This window comes from Mobula hypostoma, chromosome 9 (genome assembly GCF_963921235.1).
Source record: "Mobula hypostoma chromosome 9, sMobHyp1.1, whole genome shotgun sequence".
Classification (NCBI taxonomy): Eukaryota; Metazoa; Chordata; class Chondrichthyes; order Myliobatiformes; family Myliobatidae; genus Mobula; species Mobula hypostoma.
This window is the reverse complement of record NC_086105.1, coordinates 50,871,644-50,895,069: the sequence shown is the minus strand read 5'-3', so window position 1 is coordinate 50,895,069 and position 23,426 is coordinate 50,871,644. Positions and strand designations below refer to the sequence as shown.

The 23,426-nt window shown below is 44.1% G+C and overlaps 1 protein-coding gene across 2 annotated transcripts in view; it reads left to right on the top strand.

Moving 5' to 3' along the window:
* large1 (LARGE xylosyl- and glucuronyltransferase 1) overlaps window positions 1-23,426 on the top strand; it is a 432,654-nt gene that overhangs the window by 106,368 nt on the left and 302,860 nt on the right. For both annotated transcript variants that reach the window (XM_063058278.1, XM_063058279.1), the window contains exon 2: window positions 22,282-22,482. In XM_063058278.1, coding sequence (XP_062914348.1) covers window positions 22,377-22,482 — 106 coding nt within the window. In that variant the 5' untranslated portion in view covers window positions 22,282-22,376. The remainder of the gene's footprint in view (window positions 1-22,281; window positions 22,483-23,426) is intronic.

Here is a 23,426-nt window from a genome sequence, read left to right as displayed (position 1 = left end):
ACACAATATTCCATGTGGTGTGACTGGGATATTATAGAGCTGGAATGTTATCTCACAGCTTTTGATCTTAATTCCACAACTAATGAAGGCCAACTTACCTTCTTAGCCAACCTAACACCTTGGACAACAATTTTGAAAGATTTATGGAATTGAACCCTAAGATCCCTCTATTCATCCACACTGCCAAGAATCCTGCCGTTAACTTGTGTTCTGTCTTCAAGCTTGACCTGCCAAATTAAATCAATATACACTTTTCTGGATTGAACTCCAGCTGCCACTTGTCAACCCAGCTCAGTATCTTGTCTGTCTTGTTAACTATGACAACTTTCTTCAATATCCACAACTTCTCCAGCCTTTCGTGTCATCTGCAAATGTATTAACCCACCCTTCCACTTCCTCACCTAAGTCATTTATAAAAAATCTCAAACAGCCAGCGTCTTAAGAATATGCAGGGCTTTGATCCGACACACTCACAATTCCTTTCCCCTCAACAATGCTGTTTGAATTGCAGAGTTTCTCCAGCAGTTGTATATTGCTGCAGATTCCAGCATCTGCAGAACACTCTCTGTGCTCAGGGATGAACAGAGAGAATTGAGGTGCTCTGGTCTGGAATTGGAGGATGAAAACTGCTCTGTTATTGGTTGAGTTTATTTCCCAAAAATGTAGATAATTGATATTATGGTAAGCACATTTGGGACACATCTTTCTCCAATTTCCATTGATTCAATACATTTTGATACAAACCTCATCACCCTTGTTTCCTTTTTAAACAATATCTTAAAGAGTTTGAGGCTGTCCCACAGATCTAGCCCCTTGTTCACTGGCAACCAAGATGATTCCCCACTGAACTAATGAATCAGAATCAGGTTTATTATCACCAGCATGTGGTGTGAAATTTGTTAACTTAGCAGCAGCAGTTCAATGCAGTACATAATCTAGCAGAGAGAAAAACATAATAAATAAAATAAAACATAATAAACAAGTAAATCAATTACATATATTGAATAGATTTTTTAAGGTGCAAAAACAGAAATGTTGTATATTAAAAAATTGAGGTAGTGTCTAAGGAATCAATGTCCATTTAGGAATCGGATGGCAGAGGGGAAGAAGCTGTTCCTGAAGCTGAGTATGTGCCTTCAGGCTTCTGTATCTCCTACCTGATGGTAACAGCCCTGGGTGCTGGAGGTCCTTAATAATGGACACTGCCTTTCTGAGACACCGCTCCTTAAAGATGTCCTGGGTACTTTGTAGGCTAGTGCCCAAGATGGAGCTGACTAGATTTACAGCCTTCAGTGGCTTCTTTTGGTCCTGTGCAGTAGCCCCTCCATACCAGCCAATGATGCAGCCTGTCAGAATGGAGTGGCTAGTTCCCTCCAGTTCTCTCCCTATCCATGAATATTCAAACTGCCAAGTATCCTGAGCTGTGAACCGGGGTGTGCCCAGTTTAGTCAACATGGACAATTTTAGCTGAATTTCGGGAAGTTAATTTCTTGCTGCACTGCCAACAGACTGTTGTTAGTTGTGGATTACAGGATGAGTGAAGATAGGTTAACCCGTATTGACATCAATGGATTGGGGGCTGAGAGGGTGAACAGCTTTAAGTTCCTCGCCAGCTACATCATTGAGGACTTCACGTGGTCTGTACACACCAGTGTGTGGTGAAAAAGGCACAACAGTGCCTCTTTCACCTCAGATGGTTGAAGAAGTTTGGTATGGGCCCTCAAATCCTCAGAACTTTCTACAGGGGCACAATTGAGAGCATCCTGACTGGCTGTATCACTCATCAAAGTTGCTGGTGAACGCAGCAGGCCAGGCAGCGTCTCTAGGAAGAGGTACAGTCGACGTTTCGGGCTGAGACCCTTCGTCCTGACGAATGGTCTCGGACCGAAACGTCGACTGTACCTCTTCCTAGAGATGCTGCCTGGCCTGCTGCGTTCACCAGCAACTTTGATGTGTGTTGCTTGAATTTCCAGCATCTGCAGAATTCCTCGTGGCTGCATCACTGCCTGGTATGGGAACTGTATCTCCCTTAATCACAGGATTCTGCAGAGGGTGGTGCGGACAGCCCAGCACATCTGTAGTTGTGAACTTCCCATGATTCAGGACATTTACAAAGACAGGTGTGAAAAAAGGCCCAGAAGGATCATTGAGGACCTGAGGTACCCCGCCCCCCCCCCCCGCAAAACCACAGACTGTTCCAGCTGCTACCATCTGGGAAACGGGACTGCAGCATAAAAGCCAGGACCAATAGGCTCCGGGACAGTTTCTTCCACCAGGTCGTCACACTGATTAACTCATGCTGCTTTGTGTGTATTTCTATATTACATTGACTGTTCTATTTATTATAAATTACTATGATTGCATATTGCACATTCAGACGGAGACATAACGTAAAGATTTTTACTTGTGTATGTGAAGGATGTAAGAAATAATGTCAATTCAATTCTTTAAGAGCAATAGACATTACTGTCTTAAAAGTTAGGGTTTTCTCTTGCTTGGCATGATGTTATTACACCTGGGGACATTCCAGAGTTCAAAGTTGAGTTCTGCACTGTCTGGAACAAGTCTGTGTATTCTCCCGGTGAACTGTATGCATTTCCTCCAGGTGTTCCAGTTTCCTCCCAGAGTCCAACGATGTATCGGTTAGTGGATGAATTTGTCACTGTAAGTTGTCCTATAATTAGGCTACTGTTAAATAGGTGGGTTGCTGGACGGTGCGGTTCGTTTTGTCTGACGGGCCCATTCTGTGCTATGTTGCTAATAAATAAATTTAATTCTTAAGGCAAAGCCAAAGCTTGAGAAGGATAAAGTTAGACTGAACCCAGTTATGGCTTCAAGTCCAGTGAAGGTATTGCTTAGAAATTGCCTCTAAGGAGAAATATATTGCACATACTTGACATTGCCAATTAACTCTGAAAACTTCCATTTGTTCCTGATGAAGGATCTCGGCCAAAATACTTACTCCTCTCCATAGATGCTGCCTGGCCTGCTGAGTTACTCCAGCATTTTGTGTGTTCCTCTCAACTTCCAGCATCTGAAAAATCCCTCTACTCGTTGCCCCATCACACTTTGTATACTTGTGCACAAGGAGAGCAGCATGACCCCACTTGCAACCAAACTGTTCTGAACTTTGAACAGAGGAATGATATTTTTCTACAGAATTGACTAGCAGTGATGGATAGTGAGCACTTGCTAAAATGTTTATGTTCAACTTCCTTACTTGCATGAACAATCACCAATCACAATAGATGTACAAGCTGAGAATCAATGATACATTAAAGTAATTGTCTCCCAGTTGGTGTGTGTGCCTTGCATTCTTCTGCTACATCCTTATCTTGTCCTGTCTGCCAAACGGCTCCAGTCCCCTGCTGTGCAAAGGGAAATTTAGCTCTTCAAAGATCTTTCTTCAAAGGGCTCTCATTCCTGGGCTGACTAAATTGAATTGACTTTATTCCTTACATCCTTCACATACATGAGGAGTTGAAATCATAGATCAGCGTAGATCAGTAAAAGGATCAACTTTATTTGCTGTTTTATTTGCATGTATTAGGAATTCGTTGTGTGTAAATCAGGCTGCAGCATCCAACACTCAATAATAGGCTTCAATAGGTACATTTAACGTCAGAGAAATGTATGCAATATACATCCTGTAATTCTTTTTCTTCGCAAACATCTACGAAAACAGAGGAGTGCCCCAAAGAATGAATCAGTTAAATGTTAGAACCTTTAAATCATGCCAGTTAATTGATCATGTGGTGTAACTGTGCAGTACGGATGTGTGGTCTGGAAGGTCCTGTTACTGTGCTGCATCTCTCAATAAAAAAAGATTATTAATCTACTTTGAGAGATGATGTCCATAAAAACCAGCACTTTCCTCTGATAACATCTGGTTTATTATTGTCCATCAGGGAAAGAAGTCCGTCCGGTATGGCATGCACATGACTCCACATTCACAGCAGTGGTTGAATCCAACGCAAAATAGCCTCGAAAACCACTCCGTTCAAGGGGCGATTTAATGATGAGCATCAAATGCTGTTCCTGTCAGCGGTGCCCAAATCCTGAAAAAATATTTAAAAAACATATTTATCTATCTCAGAGAAACGCATGGACAGATTTAACTGGGTGAGCCACACTGTCATTATGATGAGCCTAGCTCCTCAAATGGGGGAGAGATCTTTTGGTTAGCGAAGCTTAGGACGATAGTGAGCAAGCTCATCACTTTCTCAATGAAAATTAACAGCAGTGCACAAAATCTTTGCCGACGACACAAAGGTTGTTGGTGGTGTGGATAGTGTAGAGGATTGTTGAAGATTGCAGAGAGACATTGATAGGATGCAGAAGTGGGCTGAGAAGTGGCAGATGGAGTTCAACCCAGAGAAGTGTGAGGTGGTACACTTTGGAAGGACAAACTCCAAGGCAGAGTACAAAGTAAATGGCAGGATACTTGGTAGTGTGGAGGAGCAGAGGGATCTGGGGGTACATGTCTACAGATCCCTGAAAGTTGCCTCACAGGTAGATAGGATAATTAAGAAAGCTTATGGGGTGTTAGCTTTCATAAGTCGAGGGATAGAGTTTAAGAGTCGCGAGGTAATGATGCAGCTCTATAAAACTCCAGTTAGGCCAGACCTGGAGTATTATGTCCAGTTCTGGTTGCTTTGCTATAGGAAGGATGTGGAAGCATTGGAAAGGGTACAGAGGAGATTTACTAGGAATACACACAAAAGTTGCTGGTGAACACAGCAGGCCAGGCAGCATCTATAGGAAGAGGTACAGTCGACGTTTCGGGCGGAGACCCTTCGTCAGGACTAACTGAAAGAAGCGCTAGTAAGAGATTTCAAAGTGGGAGGGGGTGGGCTCTTTCAAATCTCTTACTAGCTCTTCTTTCAGTTAGTCCTGACGAAGGGTTTCAGCCCGAAACGTCGACTGTACCTCTTCCTAGAGATGCTGCCTGGCCTGCTGCGTTCACCAGCAACTTTTATGTGTGTTGCTTGAAATTCCAGCATCTGCAGATTTCCTCGTGTTTGAGATTTACCAGGATGCTGCCTGGTTTAGAGGTTACGGATTATGATCAGAGATTAGGGAGCTAGGGCTTTACTCTTTGGAGAGAAGGAGGATGAGAGGAGACATGATAGGGGGTGTACAAGATAATAAGAGGAATAGATAGAGTGGATAGCCTGCGCCTCTTCCCCAGGGCATCACTGCTCAATACAAGAGGACATGGCTTTAAGATAAGGGGTGGGAAGTTCAAGGGGGATATTAGAGGAAGGTTTTTTACTCAGAGAGTGGTTGGTGCGTGGAATGCACTGCCTGAGTCAGTGGTGGAGGCAGATACACTAGTGAAGTTTAAGAGACTACTAGACAGGTATATGGAGGAATCTAAGGTGGGGGGGGGTTATATGGGATGCAGGGTTTAAGGGCCGGCACAACATTGTGGGCTGAAGGGCCTGTACTGTGCTGTACTATTCTATGTTAAAATCCACTCAGGAACACAAACGATAGTGCTGTTCTCTGGTTGATACCAGAGCCTCTCCCTTGGATCTGGAGTCCTGCCACCAGCATTCCAAAACAAGGAGCTCTGACTGAAAATCTATTCAAAGCTCTGTACTAAGCTTGAATCTGAAGAGACTATCTCTTAATAAAATTGTTACAGGAGATTATATGCTCTCTTCAATAAGCTTTAGTCTTGCCCTTGTGCCAAAGGGTATGTACCAAGCAATAATTGTTTGGATCACATTTGAAATCCTGCCCAGGTAATACAATCTTATAATTCTTCCAAAAAATTATGTAGCGCAGTGTAACTGACAAGTGAATAATTTAATACTTTTAAATTGTACATGAAGGGAACAATACCAAGAGAAGATGCCCCTGGGTTTGTTTTTCTGCTGTTGCGCAGACTATCACTTCTACTAGTGGAATAAAATTAACAACTCCCTCATGGTTAAATTTATTTTTCAGTTGTCTGTCTCTTGAAAATACTGACTGGTACTGAACTGCACTTCTGCAAGTATTTATTGCCACAGTCTAGTGGCTGTTCTACATGGGACTGGAGAGTAGATGGTAGTGGGTATGGGGCATTATATCTGCCCTACTGCTGATCCCAAAAAGTGACCCATTCTGTTTCAGAGGCCGAGCAAAGTTCACTTGAAGGTTTGGCTAAACTGTTTTGAGGGTGTTAGCTGGAATATGGGACCGATCTTCTCAAATTAGAACATGCTATGAAATTCGTTGTTTTGTAGATGCAGAACAGTGCAATGTGTACTATAAGTTATAATAAGAATATATTTTTTAAAAAGTTCAAAAGCAGACCAAAATTGGTTCATTGGCTTGTGGACTTTTGGGAAATCTGACTGGAGAGAAGTTATGGCTACTTATTGTGTTGAGAGAAAGAGATGGAGGGAGGTAGAAATACCACTGGTTATTGGAGTGTGATGGGCTGGAGATGGAGGCAGAATTATTATTTCTTTTGAGAAAGTAGTAAATGTAATAATATAATTAAAGCAACGTGGTAAGAGAGTAGTTATTGCTATTGGACTGGGGGCCAATGGGAGTTGTTCTCATTGTAGAGGTAAGCATGGATATGTCTTTGTCATATTAATCTCGGGTCGCAAAGGTAGAATTGCTGAAATTCCCCTCCCTGCTGTTAATCTGTCACATTGTCCACGGCGATTGACGGTCAGTTAGAATCCCACTGGGATGTGATTCCCTTTCCTGTTATTCAGTGTGACGCATCTCATTGTCCAAGCCTGTCCTCGAGCTATTGGCCACTTTGGGGAAAGTGAGAGAGTGATTGAAGAAGGGTCCCAGACCTGAAAGGCTGACGGTTCCTCTCTCCACAGACACTAACTGATCTGTTAGGCATTTTCAACAGCTTTGATTTTATTTCAGAATTGCAGCTTCTGTACTTGTTTGCTCCCCCCCCCCCGATGACTCTAACTCTGAGTGACAGCCCCTTCAAGCTACCCCACTCCCCTCTTATGGGGAGGGATGAAATAGAAGCACTGTAACCCTCCTTTGTTTTGTGGTGACATGGATTTCTTTTGGGGTAAGAGAGCCTGCAGATGTTGGAACTGGAGCATCATGCGCTCCCATTGCAAGTTTTTGACCGAAACATCAACAGTTCCTTTCCTCCCGCTGATGCAGCTCGACACGTTGAGTTTGTTTCTATGTTTCTATTCCAGTTACCCAGAAACCAAGGTGAACAAGCTGGAGAGACAAGTTCAAATCCCACAGCAGCAACCGTGGAACTTAAAGTTGGTTCATAATTTGGAATTGGTGATATTGGCTAGACTATTGAAAGAATGTATCTACTCACTAATCTCCGCTGGGTGATAAAATCCATAAGACATTAAGGTTATAGGAACACGGTCATGCCATTCAGCCCATCAAGTCTGATCCATCATTCTGTCCTGGCTTTCTTTTAAATTCTGTTCTCCAGCCTTTCCCCATAACTCATAATTCCTTAGATTAAGAACCTGTCAATGTCTGCCTTTAGTACGTCCAATGACTTGGCCTCCACAGCAATCTGTAGCAGTAAATTACACAGATTCACCACCCTCTAACTAAGGAAATTCCTCCTCATCTCTGTTCTAAAGGGATGTCTCTTTATTCCAAGGCTTTGCCCTCTGGTCCTAGATCCCACTGCTTGGGGCAGCATGGTAGTGTAGTGGTTAGTACAACCCATTACAGTACAGGTGCCCTGCGTTCAACACCCACCATTGCTGTAAGGGTTTGGCACGATCTTCCCGTGAATGTGTGTGTTTCCTCCGGGTGCTCTGGGTTCCTCCCACAGTCCAAAGATGTACAGGTTGCTAGGTTAATTGGTCATTGTAAATTGTCCCGTGATTTGGCTAGGTTAAATTGGGGGACTGCTGAGCAATGTGGCTCGAAGAGTTGGAAGGGCCATCCACTCTATGGAGGCCTTTCAATATTCAATAGATGTCAATGAGATTGCCCCTCATCCTTCTGAACTCCATCGAATATAGTCCCAGAGACATCAAGCACTCATTGGTTAAGTTCACCTCCATCTCACGGGCCTGGATCCTCCCACAGTGGCCAGCTGCCCTCATAGAATGGCTCTGGCAGCCGGTGATGCCCTGTTGCAAGGGTCACCTGTTGTCAAAGCTGCCAGGCATGGAAACTGAACCACTAATTCTGCACCAACCATCAGTCACCTATTTATGCTAACTCCTATTTTATTTAGCCCTCACTCACATCGACTGCAGAGGGTTGTTCATACACCTCAGCACCGCCCTCCAAGGAATCTGTGTATACTTCTCGCTGCCTTGGTAAAGCAGCCAACATAACCTGGTCATTTTCGCTTCTCCCCTCTCCCATCAGACAGCAAATACAAAAGCCTGAAAGCTCAAGGAGAAACTTCTATCCTTCTGTTATAAGACTATTAAATAGTTCACTAGTACGATAAAATTGATTTTTGATCTCACAGTCTAGCTTGTTATGATTTTGCACCTTGTTGTCTACCTGTACTGCACTTCCACTGTAGCTGTTACTCTTTATTCTGCACTCTGTTGTTGTTTTACCTTGTTCCAAAGCACGATGTAATGATTTGATCTGTATGAACAATGTGCAAGGCAAAATTTTTGGTGGGTCTCTGTACACATGACAATAATAAACCAATTCCACCGCCCAGCTTCTGCCACCTGTCTGCAACTAATGGCCGATTAAGCCGCTGGCCTGCATGTCTTTGGGGCATGGGAGAAAGGCAGAGCACCCGGGAGCCACCCACGCTCCCGCAATGGGGGCTTGTGGAAACTCCACGCAGTCAGCACCAGAGGTCAGAACTGAACCTGGTCACTGGGTCTGAGGAAGCAACTCTCCTGGGTGCACTAGACTGCACATTATGTGACATTTAAAAACATTTAGGGTCGTGGTTACAGGAGGAATGGAGACGGGTTCGCCCCGATCAACATCAATGGGTCTGCAATTGAGAGGGTGAGTAGTTTCAAGTTCCTCAGTATACACATCACTGAAGATCTCACCTCAACTGTACAGAATCAGAATCGGGTTTATTATCACCAGCATGTAACAGGAAATGCAATACATAATCTAACAGAGAGAAAAATAATAATGAACAAAATACAACATAATAAATAAACAAGTAAATCAATTGCATATATTGAATAGATTTAAAAAAGTGCAAAAACAGAAACGCTGTATATTTAAAAAAAAGTGAGGTAGTGTCCAAAGCTTCAATGTTCATTTAGGAATCGGATGGCAGAGAGGAAGAAGCTGTTCCTGAATCGCTGTGTGTGTGCCTTCAGGCTTCTGTACCCTCCTACCTGATGGTAACAATGAGAAAAGGGCAGTGATACACCAGCTGTGTGGCAAAAAAAATGCACAACAGCATCTCTTCCACTTCAGGCGACTGTACAAGTTTGCATGAGCCCCCAAATTCTCAAGTCCTTCTACAGGGGCACCATTGACAGCATCCTGACTGGCAGTATCACTGCCTGGTATGGGAACTGCACCAACCTTGCTGGATGGGCACTGCAGAGAGTGGTATGGACAGCCCAGCGCATCTGTGGATGTAAACTTCCCTCCAGTGAGGACACTTACAGCAGGAGGTGTATAAAGAAGGCCTGAAAGATCATTAGAGACACCAGTCACCCCAACCATAAACTCTTTCAGCTGCTTCTGTATGGAAAATGGTACCACAACATTAAAAGCAGGACCAACAAGCTACGGGACAGGTTCTTGCTACAAGCCATTAGACTTACAACTTCACATGTCTGTACATTGCAAGGGAGTCATAACACAAAGATTTTTACTCCCTCTTTCATTGTGGGATGGATGTAAGATTTAAATAAATTGAAATTTGAGGGGGTGGAATTAAAGAAAAGCTTACTTTAGAAAGGGATGAATTTCCTTTAAAAAGGATTTTTAAAAAAATGAGAATATTACCATCCTAAAAGAATTGTATATGGCCAGGAAAATTCGTTGCGGACTCCACCCAACAACCTGGAAAGCAATATAGGGCTATTAAAGCTAAAGCTTCACACTACTTCAAACTTTTCTTCCCCAGACAGTTAATCTGATCAACCATTCTAGTTGGTCCCTGGCCACTCTCTATCTGCATTGCCATGCCTACATGTAGACACTTTAAACCACTTTTTAATGCAGGTTTCCCCCGCCGTCCAAAGGTAGAGCACTCCTATGAAACAATTCATAAAGCCGGAATGTCGTAAAGTGAAGAAACAATTATCATTAATTTATATGGGAAAAATTTGTGAGCAGGAATGATATGATGAATACACAGCCTATATAAAGTAGAAATACTTTTCCACAATCATTGCCTGCACTGTTCTCCATAGCGAAAATCTCACGCAAGCACTCTTGGCAGAAACACGGCGCAAGCGCTCTCCAGTAACCTTTAAGCTACTAAGCTGCCAAATCATACCAAATAACGCATAAAAATACACAGCCTATATAAAGTAGAAATAATGTATGTACATTTACCGGAATCAGGAAGACAGCGCAGAACACACTGATGGTGTGTTAGGTTGAGTTGTCGGAGGTTGGGGTGGTGCAGTGGCCCCCACCCTCTGGGCCGCCAATCAATACTGATCCGCGAAGAACGCAGGAGTACAGCGGTAGCCGGGAGGCACCCAGCACATCTTTAAGAAAAAAGCCGCAACAAACAAGCTAGTTAATTAGGTGCCGCCCGGCACGTAAATGTCGGCCCAGATCAGAGGCGACGCAATCAGCAATCGCCTCTGATCTGGGCCGACATTTATGTGCTGGGCAGCACCAAATTAATTAGCTTGTTTATTTTGGCTTTTTCCTTAAAGACTTACTGGGTGCGTTCTCCGCGAATCAGTATCTGTCCGTGGTCTGGGGGTTGGGGTGGTGGGACACTGAGGGTGTCATCTCGTCATCTGTTTCCATCAGGGCAGGCAGGTCACCTTCTATGTCTGCCTGCCTCGATGTCGAAGGTCGAGGTTCGTCATCTGCTGTGGCTGATGTGGAAGGCTTAATTGACCGCTTAGTCTCACGAATTTTTAGATCATACAGTTCTTTGTAAGCAGTCAAACCATCTTGCAAATTTGCCCTGAACTGACGTACCCTTTCAAAATTAAAGGCGTACTTTATCATTGCAGCGAAAATCTCACGCAGTTGCCTCACGTTCAGTTCCTGGAGGACTTCACTTTTGGTCCGTTCGCTACTGCATTTGGTTTCGATTGTTATCCTTTTCTCTTCCAATTGCATCAGCTCTTCATCTATCAGTTCTTGGTCATGGGATGCCAAAACCTCTTCAACATCATCTTCATCACTTCCACAAACCAAACTCACTTTGTCTTTACTTCATTCACCACGATCGAAATGCTTAATTATGTCTAGTTTTACACTAAGTATAACACCCTTACGAGCTCTTTCAGGCTTTTCCGATAACTTAGAACTCATCTTGCAGATGGCTGCTCACAGGCACGTGTTTAAGCAATGCCTGCTAGAATGCCATTCCGAAACCGGGGGAGAGTGGCTGCTCGGGGCGCGCGCTGCCTTTTTTCGTAACAGAGAAAACACCTTCTGTTAGCGAAAACAGGTAACTAATGTAGGTCTTTCGTAACAGTGAGGTTTCGTAAAGCGAACATTTGAAAAGCGGGGGACACCTGTAATGCTTTTTACATTGTAGGTATATGCTACTATTTGTTTATTTTGCTGGCTGGCATCAGCACCAGACTTTGGGGTGAATGGTTCAGAATTCGAATCTGGCCAGCTCCTTGCACGCTTTCCATCCGTGCTAGGTTGAGCTAGCAAGTTGACCTTGTTTTTAAAAAAAAGTTAAATGCTACTAAAATGGCAAAATGCCGCCCGATGTGCCACAAGGCGTGCAAAAGGACAACGCACACAACACATTGTTTATCTATGCATTTAACCTCAAACCTTATTAGCTTTTGTGTAACATCAGTGGCTACTTTATTAGGCACAGGAGCAAACCTAATACAATGGCTACAAGGGTGGAACCCTGTGTAGTCCTCTGCTGTAGCCCATCCACTTAAGTTTCCTATGTGTTGTGCATTCAGAGATACTGTTCTGCATTATTTGAGTTACTATTGCCTTCCTGTCATCTTGAACCAGTCTGGCCATTTCCCTCTCACCCCTCTCATTAACAAGGTGTTTTTGCCCCCAGAACAGCCGCTTACTGAAAGCTTTTTGCTTCTCGTACCATTCTGCGTAAACTCTGCCCTTCTCTCTCAATGGTTGTCCCCTTGTTAAAATGCAGACATTTTTTGTGAAGTGACTCGGAATCCAACTGCTAATATTTGCACGCAAACAATTCTGCAGATGCTGGAAATTCAAGCAACACACATCAAAGTTGCTGGTGAACGCAGCAGGCCAGGCAGCATCTCTAGGAAGAGCTACAGTCGACGTTTCAGGCCGAGACCCTTCATCAGGACTAACTGAAGGAAGAGCTAGTAAGAGAATTTTTTGCAAGAAGTTGTTGCTTAGGACATTTTCCTGTCCCTTTTGAAGGAGCTTGGAGATTGTTTATTTTTTTTAAAAAAAAGCTGTGCTGCCTTTTGCATTTAGTGTGGATTTGTGTGGCCATGGAAGCTGAGTTGCAATAAGGCAAAGGTTAAACAGCCGAGACGAGAAAGGGATTTGAAGACAAAGCTTCCCTTTGCACAGCCGGGGACTGGAGCCATTTTGCATATGGAGACAAGATAAGGATGTAATCAAAGAAGGCAAGCCACAGCAACTAAGGGACAATTACTTAACTTAAAAATAGCATTGGTGCCGAAGTGTTTTGGCCTGAAATGCCAACTCTGCATTTTTCCATTGATGCTGCCTGGCCTGCTGAGTTCCTCCAGCATTATGTGTGTGTTGCTTAGATTTCCAGCATCTACAGATTTTCTCTTGTTTGTGGTTTAAATAGCATCGGTTGTTAACTTGTAGTTTCTATTGACTTTTAACACCTGTATGGTGAATGATGAATGATCTTGCAAAGAAGGAATTTGAACATAGTTTACCAATTGGTCAAAGTCCGTAACTGCTAGTCAATATTTTGTGTATCAGTACCATCTTTTTTTGCAAGCTTCAGAACAGTTTGATGATAGAAACCAGGTTGTTCTCATTGTGCACAAGTAAAGAAAGTGTGATTGAGGAACGAGTGTGAGTTTTCAGAGTCCAGCTAATCGCAGACAAAGCTTACTGAGGTGAGAGTCTTTGTTAACCTTTAACTTGCTGGGCCTAGCGGGTAGTCTAGGAACAATTAAAGATATGAAGCTTCTTTGCACATTTATCTTGGACATCTAGTCCTGAACAATGCATCCACTCTGGATGAAAACTTCATTTTATAATTATATTCAGTGTTAAGGTTGCTATCATGTCCCTCCTGAGCAACGGGCATTGAATTTCGCAGTCAAATGATAAAATTGAAATGATAAAAACTGGATGCTGGAAATTCTGCCTGTGGAGAAAAGTACAAGAGTTGGTTTCAATTTGATGATGCCTGATGAAAGTGCATTGACGTAAAATGTTAACGGGGTTCTATCGCATGGATGTATGAGTGTACAGAGACCACAGCCTCAGAATTGAAGGATGTCCCTTTAGAACACAGATGAGGAGGAATTTCTTGATGAATCTGTGGAATTCATTGCAACTGAATTGTGGAAGCCATATCATTGGTTATATTTAAAGTGGAAATTGAAAGGTTTTTGATTAGTAAGGGTGTCAAAGATTATGTGAAGGCAGGAGAATTGAATTGACTTTATTTCTTTTTTCACATGCATGAGGAGTAAAAATCTTTGTGACATCTCCATCTAAATGTGCCATGTGCAATCATAGTAATTTATAATAATGTATAATAAATAAAACAGTCAATGTAATATAGAGGACACTGAAATCAGTGCAAGTTAATCAATCTGATGGCCTGGTGAAAGAAGCTGTTGGTCCTGGCTTTTATGCTGCTGTACTGCTTCCCGGAGGGTAGCATCTGGAATAGATTGGGGTTGAGTGGGAAAATAGATCAGTCATGACCAAGTAGTGGATCAGAATTGATGGGCCAAATGGCCTAACTCTGCCCCTATGTCTTGCGGTCTAATGGATGTAGCCCACTCTGCTGAGAACTTCTAGTATTTTTGACTTTTAACTGTCTTCTAGAAGATGGCAGCGCGACGCTGCGCGCAGTGGCCACTCTGGTGATGAATATCTGTTATCTGTCAAGTAGGGTGCCATGCACAATCCTGATTTGATGGAGGCAGACGTGAGAGCACAGAGGAACATCTGGTGAAACTTCTGAAATGCCCATTTCACTGCCGCTGTTACTGTGTGATCCAGAATCTCCGGAGGGGAAGGCCCCAAGTCCTCGGCTTTGCTTGTTGCTCGGCGGCCGGGGTCGAAGCGCTCGGCAGAGATGGTGCTCGGTGTTGGAGGGCTGGTCGGAGGCTTGAAGTTTTCGGACGGACTCAGAGTCAGCTGTGGTCGGGTGCTTCCAGGGTGCTGCATCGGCAAGTTTGCGGCGCTGGAGGTTCATGGCAGGGAGAGTTTCTCCCCTCTACCGCCTGCGTGAGATGACGGGCTATCGGAACTTTGAGACTTTTTTTTTACTGTGCCCATGGTCTGCTCTTAATCAAATTATGGTATTGCTTTGCACTGTTGTAACTATGTGTTATAATTATGTGGTTTTTGTCAGTTTTAGTCTTGGTCTGTCCTGTGTTTCTGTGACATCATACTGGAGGAACCTTGTATCATTTCTTAATGCATGCATTTCTAAATGACAATAAACGAGAATTGAGTGTCCTCAGAATCTAATCTAATCTTCGACCTACACCATCAACTGCTCTTTGCCAGCTTCAATGTGATGACATTGGATGCACTACTTCCCATTTGCATGTGACCAGGACTGCAGAACCTGCAGTGAAGGAAGGGAAATCTACGGGCGATCATTTTAGTGACGGTGATGGGGGAAGGAGTATTGACAGAGGAGAGCCTCACCTCTTCAGGGCCTTTGCAAGCAGCTGAGAGAACAGAGCAGTCCATTGAACACCTTGCACATAATACGCCTTAACAGGGACTCACTCTCTCAGTCTGATAAATTTAAATGTGCCAACAAGGTAGTTGAATCGGGAAATTTGTTGCTTGCAGTAGCAATACAGTGTGATACATTAAGATACTGTAGGGTTACAGTAAGAGAGATAACTAGTGCAAAAAGAGCAAATAAGTGAGGTGGTGCTCATCGGTTCATGGACTATTCAGAAAGTGTTCCGAAAGCATTGTGTGAGCATCTTCGGGCTATTGTACCTCCTCCCTGATGGGTAGAAATGAGAAGAGGGCACGTCCTGGATGGTGAGGCTCCTTGGGGATGGATGCTGCCTCCCTGAGGCGCTGCCTTTTGCAGATGTTCTCGATGGTGTGGAGGCTCATGCTCATGATGGAGCTGGCTGTGTCTACATCTCTCTGTAGCTTTTACCGATCCTGTGCATTGGTGCTTCAGTAACATTCAGTGATACTACCAGTGGAAAAAGGTCTCAATGGCATGTCTGATTTTTTAAAAAAATTGCTAGTTTTTGGTGACATACCAAAGTTCCCAAAAACTCTTAATGAAGTTTAGCCCCTGGCATGCTTTCATCATGATTGCGCCATTGTGAAGGGCCCAGGATAGATCCACTGAGATGTTGACACCAAGGAACTTGAAGCTGCTCAGTCTTTCCTCCCAATGAGGGCTGATGTGTCTCCTCCCAACTTCCCCTTCCTGAAGTCCACAATCCATTCCTTGGTCTCACTGATATTGAGTGCAAGGTTGATGTTGCTTCTCAACCAGCAGATCCATCTTCCCTCCTCGTCGCTATCTGAGATTCTGCTGTTCGACAGGACTTCGGCCCGAAATGTCGACTGTACTTCTTTTCCATGGATGCTGCCTGGCCTGCTGAGTTCCTCTAGTATTTTGTGTGTGATATACCATTGGGGTCTAATGCCTTGTGAGGGTTCATCTTCTGATGATCTGATGTAGGCCTTTGAGGCAGATATAACAGGCTACCAGATGCTGCAGGGATTTGCACGGGGTATTGTTTTATTCTCCCTTTCAAAACGTGCCTAAAAGGTGTTGAGCTCATTAGGGACTGAACCCTCACAGATATTTATGATGTTGGGTTTCGCCTTACAGGAAGTAGTGGCCCGTAAACTCTGCCACCGCTGACGTGCATCCAATTATGATATTTATTCAGTGGCATTTTATTAGGTCCACCTATACACCTAATTGTTGATGCAAATATCTGATCAGTCAATCATGTGGCAGCAACTCAATGCATAAACACATACAGACATGCTCAAAAGGTTCAGTTGTTCAGGTCAAACATCAGAATGGGGAAAAAATATGATCTAAGAGACCTTGACCATGGAATGATTGTTGAATCTCAAGATTGTATATGGTGACATGTATTTGGATTATATAATTTACTTTGAACTTTGGTGCCAGACGGGTTTGTTTGAATATCCTGGGATTTTCACACACAGTCTCTAGAGTTTACATAGGATGTCGCGAAAAACAAAATAAAAACATCCAGTGAGTGGCAATTCTGTGGGGGAAAACACTTTGTTAATAAGGAAGGCTGGAAGAGAATAGCCAGACTGGTTCAAGTGGACAGGAAGGCGACAGTAGCACAAATATCCATGTGGATATCCACAGTGGTATGCAGAAGAGCATCTCTGAATGCACAGCATGTCGAACTCTGAAGTGAACTCTTCTACAGCAGCGGAAGGTCATGAACATACATTCAGTGGCCACTTTAGTAGGTACAGGAGGTATCTAATGAAGTGGCCACTGAATGTAGTGCTGGTTACAGAGATGATACACTTGTAGGTAGACAGATGAGCTGTAAGGACCACGCCATGGTAAACAGAGTGATCATGAGTTCATCCTCATTGTATAAAAGGTGCATATAACAGCGGGGTAGAATCGTCCTTGAGTCTGGTGATACGTGTTCTCAAGCATTTGTATATTCCCGAGAAGAGAGAATGACTGGGGTGGATGAGATCTTTGATTATGCTGGCTGCTTGACTGAGACAGCGGGAACAGTCGATGAAGGAGGAGGCTGGTTTCCACGATGGATTGGGCTGAGTCCACAGCTCTGCAATCTCTCGCACCAAGCTGTGATGCAGTGAAGGAAGCGACTGTGCCCGACAGGTTCCCTTGACTGCAGGGGCCCATCCTGAGCAGTCTGAGCCACCACGTGCAAATAGAGCAAAATGGTTCTGCATCTTAATTTAAATCGAAAAGGAAGCCTAGCTTTTTCCAGTGTAGAATTCCCATTTTCATTCTCACTATCTTTCTACTCCTGTGTCCATTAGTCACTTCGTAGAACCTATCCCTTTGAGTTAACAAGCTGTGCTTGTGTCTGGACAAAGCTCAAAGTAAAGTTATTATCAACATGCATCCATATTGCCATACACTACCTTGAGATTCATTTTCATTCAGGCATTTATATGAGAAAGGCAATACAATAGAATTTTATAAAAGGCTGTACATGAACAAACCAAGACTGATAAACAAGCAATGTGTAAAAGGAGGCATATCGTGCAGATAAGAACATGAATAAAGGTTCTGTTTGTTTGGGTTCTGTGAAGTGGCTCCAGGCAGCTGACGCACGTTGCTGCGCACTGACCTTGCACGAGCCTGTTGGAATGCAAGAGGAGCGATCCAGCGGAGAGGTTTGTCGAGCTGTTCCTTCACGAGTCCAGCCATCCCGGTTCGATCTTGACCTTGCATGCTGTGTCTGTGGAGTTTGCGTGCACTCCTTTTGGAACCTCTACTCTCCTCCCACACCTCAACGGCATGCAGGCTGGTCGCTTCAGTGGTCACTGGGGGTTGCTCCTGGCATGCAGGTGAGTGGTAGAATCTGGTGAGAAATGATGGGAATGTAGGGGGAATAAAATAGTAAATGGTTGGCACAGAATGGCCTGTTTCTAGCTTTGTGTTTAGGATAGTACTATCAATCATGGGTCCATTCACCAGAGGCGTAATGTCTACCGTGGAGGGGACATACCAGCTTGCAACCTTCCCAGCCCCACTATCTGCTCCCAGAGTTTGTGGTTCCGACATCAGGCAATTCATCATCTGCAGATGCATATTGGAAGCCCTCCTGAGGGATTACTTAAGACTTTAAGAGTAGGTACGTGTACCAAAGTGAACTACTTTCACTGAGGCAATCTCTAAAACCGCAGAGGGATCGATTTATGTGTGTGTACAGTATGTGCACGTAGTTTATATGAACTTCCAGATGGTTCTTGATGTTCTATGTAAAGAAATGCTAGATTGAATTACTCATTGTATTCACAAATTCAAGGCCATTTCTCCAGGATTTCCAAGGACACACAGTTTGCTGTCAATTGTAAGTGGTGTAGGTGGGAGTCTAAAATTGCAAAGGCAATCGCTGAAGTGTGAAACGCTCATGTGAAACTCTGTGAGATGGATTTCAGCTTGGGGAAGCATAAGGTTCTCCGTTGTGTGCCAGTAAACTCAAGTACGACAGATATGCGTGCTTGCTCTTGAGCTGGCAACAGTATTTTAAAAAAAACGTGGTCAGATATGGAAAGACAATGTTTGCCTAATATTTGTCTTTCTATATGAAGGACTGAAGTGTAAAAAGTTTGCTCTGTCTGTATCTGTGCAAACCTGGAACACTGCTTGTATTTCTGACACCTTGCTTTGAAAAGGATTATGGGCCTTTGAATGAAGGGAACTAGTTCCAATGCCATCTGCCATTTATCATTCCATGACTGAATGACATCCAGGTCTTGCTGTGTGCTGGCATGGTGGACTCCTTCATTTACTGAGGAGCTGTGAGTGGAACTGAACACTGGGTGTCAAGGCCTACCAAAGATGGGCACCAAAGGAAGGGCCTCAGCCTGTAACGTCCAAACTTTATTCTTTTCCCTAGCTGCTGCCTCACCTGCTGAGTTCATCCAGCATATAGTGTACGTTATAAGATTGATTAGTTAATTTCAGTCCTGACTACAAAACCCAATAAGCAGACTATATTTTTGTATCAAATTGAGTTTTATTGTGGGCAAGACAAGAGATGGCACTGTTGGTGATCAGAATCAAGTTTATTGTTCCTGACATATGTCATGAAATTTGTTATTTTGCGACACAGTATAGTGCAAGACAATAAAAAAAACATTGTTTTAAGTTATAATAGTTAATAAATTAGTGCAAATGAAGAATAGTGAGTTAGTTTTGATGGACCATTCAGAAATTTGGTGGTGGATGGGAGGATTTTGGGATCCCAGAGTAACTTTTCTTCCAGTATTTGTATAAACCAGCTTTGTAGATGTATAGTGGGCTGGTTTAGAGAAGGTGTTGAAAGAGTCTCCTCTTGAGGCTGGAATAGATTAAAGGCAATAAACATGAGGAACAGGAGCAGGATTTGGACATAAGGTCCCTCAAGTTCTCTCTGGACATCAAGGTCATATGACTCGCCTGGCTCATGCACCATTTCATAGAATTCCTTTGACTGTGTGGTACTCAGTCTGTAAGCCATAGAATCAGTTTGGAGAAGTGGTGAGTGAAGTTATTGATGCTCGTTCTGGAGCCTGATGTTTGTCGGGCAATATCGGATCTCAAACCTGGTGGTATGGAACTAAGAATTCTGTGTCTTCTGCCCGATGGTTTTAGCAGGAAGAGGATATGGCCTGGATGGTGTGTGGGGGTGGGGGTGGAGGTGGAGGTAGAGAGAGGAGGGTCTTTAATGATGAATGTTGTTTTCCTGTAGAAGTGCTCTATGTAAATGTACTACTCATTGTGTTCAAAAATTCAATATGCTCTGTGTGAAGAAATTTTCGGTTGCTTCACTTCTAACCCTTGTTCTGAGGGTATGATCCCTAGTTCGGGATGCTCCCCACATCGACGGTGTTAAATGATTTTTAAGAATTTTCTTCTAAACTCCTCCATATAGACTAGAGATGAAGTTAATGCTCATGTGACCAGCATGTCATTCCAGCAAACTGTTCAGTAAATTTTCCCTGCCCTCCGGTACTAAGTGCGCTCTCCTTTTGTACATTCCTTAGCTAATTGTCCAAATGTATCAGATAACATCTCTTTAGAATAAATTACAAAGCACATTCACCTGTATTGTGGTAGACAAATACAATTCCTTTCCTCAAAGTGCTGTATGTGAGTGAGCGAGGGCTTTTTTCGTTAGAAGGATGAGTGGTGACTTAATAGAGGTGTGCAGGATGATAAGGAGGCATAGATCGAGTGGATAGCCAGAGACTTTTCCCAGGGCAGAAACAGCTAATACACGAGAGTATAATTTTAAGGTGATTGGAGGAAAGTATGGGGAGAAATGGCACAATGTCAAAGCTAAGTTATTTACACAGAGATTGATGGGTGAATGGAACACCCTGTCAGGGGTGTGGTAGAGGCAGATATAAAAGGGGCAGTTAAGAAGCTTCTTGGATAGGCACCTGGATGGTAGAAAACTGGAGGGTTATGTAAGAAGGAAGGGTTAGATTGATTAAAAGGCCAGTGCAGCATTAAGGGCTGAAGGGCCTGTACTGTGCTGTAATGTTCTATGTTCTATTACCCTGACTGACTTTTACATTAAGCTTGATCAGATCTTTACTGGCTGCAGATAATAAAAGACAGGGTGACACGGACAGCCAGTTTCCTACCACGGAATTCTCTTGCAATGAGTCAATGCCTCTTGGGTTACGACCTTTTAGAAATACCCGTAAAGCGTGCGTTCTTTGTTAGGATTTGGCCCTGCGAAGTCGAGTGGTGGTGGGACCCTAGGCTTGTGGGCCTTCCTCGCAAGGCCTTTGTGGAGTCAGTACCAAGCTTCAGTACCCCCTCAGTGTGGGCACCTGCAGTGTGAACACCTGACTCTGGGATGTGCCTTAATTCCAATGGGAGCTTTTAAAGTGAAAACGTGTTTGTGTTGGACAAAAAAAAATATTTTTAGCTTTTCCGAAAATGAATTGCAATATTCTTTTCTATGCAAGTGCTGTGTCATGACTAAATTGATGAATATAACCTTTCCTTTTCCCCATGTGTCAAAACTGCAGCTTTCTGAATTCTTGCGAGTTTAATTATTTATATATTTATTGAGCTACAGTGTGGAATAGGCCCTCCCAGCTTTGAGCCGCGCCGCCCAGCAATTCCCCGATTTAAACCCAGCCTAATCACAGGACAATTTACAATGACCAATTAACCTTCTAGTCTTTGCACTGTGGGAGGAAACTGGAGCACCTATGCGGTCGCGGGGAAAATATACAAACTCCTTACAGGCAGCGGTGGGAATTGAGCCCGGGCTGCTGCTACCGTAAAGCATTGTGCTAACCACGACACTACCGCACTACCACTTGCAGCCCCACCAGCGCATGAGCACTTGCAAATAACACCTGCAAAGGCAGCAACGCAGTACAGTTACGCACTCACAACTTCAGCGAGCCAAGTTCGATCCTGCCCTCTGCACTGTCTGTGGGCGGTTTACAACATCGTCTCCATGATTACATGGGTTTCCCCGCTGGTGCTGTGGGCTCCTCCCACATCCTGAAGGCATGCAGGCTGATAGGTTAATTTTCCACTATAAATGACCCCAAATGCGGGGGGGCGGGGGGGTGGCAGATTCTGAGGGAAGATTACGGGGAATGTGGTAGAGAATAAAATGGAACCAGTGTGCAAGAGACTGCTGATGCTGGAAATCTGGAGCAACATACAAAATGCTGGAGGAACTCAGCAGGCCAGGCAACATCTGTGGAGGGAAATAAACAGTTGATGTTTGAGACCAAGACCCGTCATCAGTGTGTGAAAGGCTCTTTTTGTGTTCTGACCCACAATATAGGTTTACAGCTGGTCTCCTCTTTCAAATATCCATTATATTTGAAACTCTGCTTCTTTCTATACAGGGGTCACTGCGCAACGTTTCTATTGGAAACATCAGTTTTGAGAGGTGATCCTTTAGAGGTGCACAAGATTAGGAGGGGTGGAAACAGGGTGAATGCACTGTTTGTTTTAGAGTTAGGGAATCAGCAACTAGAGGTTTAAGGTGAGAGGGGAAGGATTTTATAGGAACCTGAAGGGCCATTTTTTTTCCCCCACACAGAGGGTCATGTGTGTGGCTCAGAATGGGTATCCTGATTGGCATGGACTTGTTGGCAGAAGGGCCTATTTTTGTGCTGCATGAATATATTTTGTATGGTGGTAATTCGTATCTTGATAAATTGTGCCCTCTCTGCCTCATTTGCCACACGTGTGCATGAGAGAGAGGGAGAAAGCACAATGGGGCCCGGTTACCTAGTGACCCTCTCTCTTTTCTGTTACAGGCACTAACATGCATACAGCTGAGGACGTGATGTTGCCCACCTAGGATCAGCCCAGCAGCCCCACACCAACATTTGCCCCCCCACCCCCCCCCAGGATGCTGGGAATCTGCAGAGGGCGCAGGAAGTTCCTCGCAGCCACGCTCACTGCTCTCTTCGTGCCGGCGTTCACCTGGATTTACCTGTTCTCGGGGTCCTTTAAAGGTAAGCGCTATGCGTAGTCTGATCTCACAGACCGGGCCCTTCTGGTTCTTGTTATTTGCCACCACAACCTGGAAGTTAGAGACCCATGTGTTGGGTGGGGGCTGTGGGTGGGAGGGGAGAGTGCAACTGGGATCAGAGACAAGCTCACTGTTCCTTAGCTTGCCCCTGATGGCAGGACAAGTGTTGGGGGGGGGGGGTCAGCTGATTAATATTTAAATGGCTGTTGGCCCAGATTGTAATCCTTTTCCGTGATAGGGTAGAGGTTCTTAGTTTGCACTTTGGCGGCCCTAATTAATAATGCAAACATCAAAGTGTAGAAGTGACACAAGCCATCGTCGTGCATTGGCTGTAATCCTTTGTTGCCGTGGGAGGGCCTTGTTGTGTAGGCTGCAATTCACAGGATATGGCTTCTTCACAGGAGGCTGAACGATTTTTACATCAATGTTTGTGTGTGTGTGTGTGCCCTTTGGAAGAAAAATCTGAGGCAAAGACTACTGAGGCAGAAGTTACAGTTCTGTTGTTACAATTAACGAGTGCGTGCGTGCACATCTCGTGTCTGTTCCAGTAGCATTCCCACACGGGAACATGGCATTATCCCATCCCACAATCCTTTCCAACTGGCGCAATAATGCGACTAAAGATATTGTCTGCAATTCTGTCGTGTGCACAGTATACTGGTGAGCCCCAGTATTAGGGGGCCATGAACAGCGTTGGACTCGTTAAGGCCGTAAATGTGTTGGAAACAAGTCAGAAGTTTTGCTAGATGATGGACAGTGGACAGACGGGGTGAGTGGTCTGGTGAGGTAAGATCGGACAGGATGGACTGTATCCATTAAACTTTAGAAAAGGGAGAGGGCAATTGAAACATATAGGTTCACTCTTTTCCCCTCTCCCATCAGGCAGAAGATACAAAAGCTTCAAAGAGGTGTTTATCAGGCTCAAGA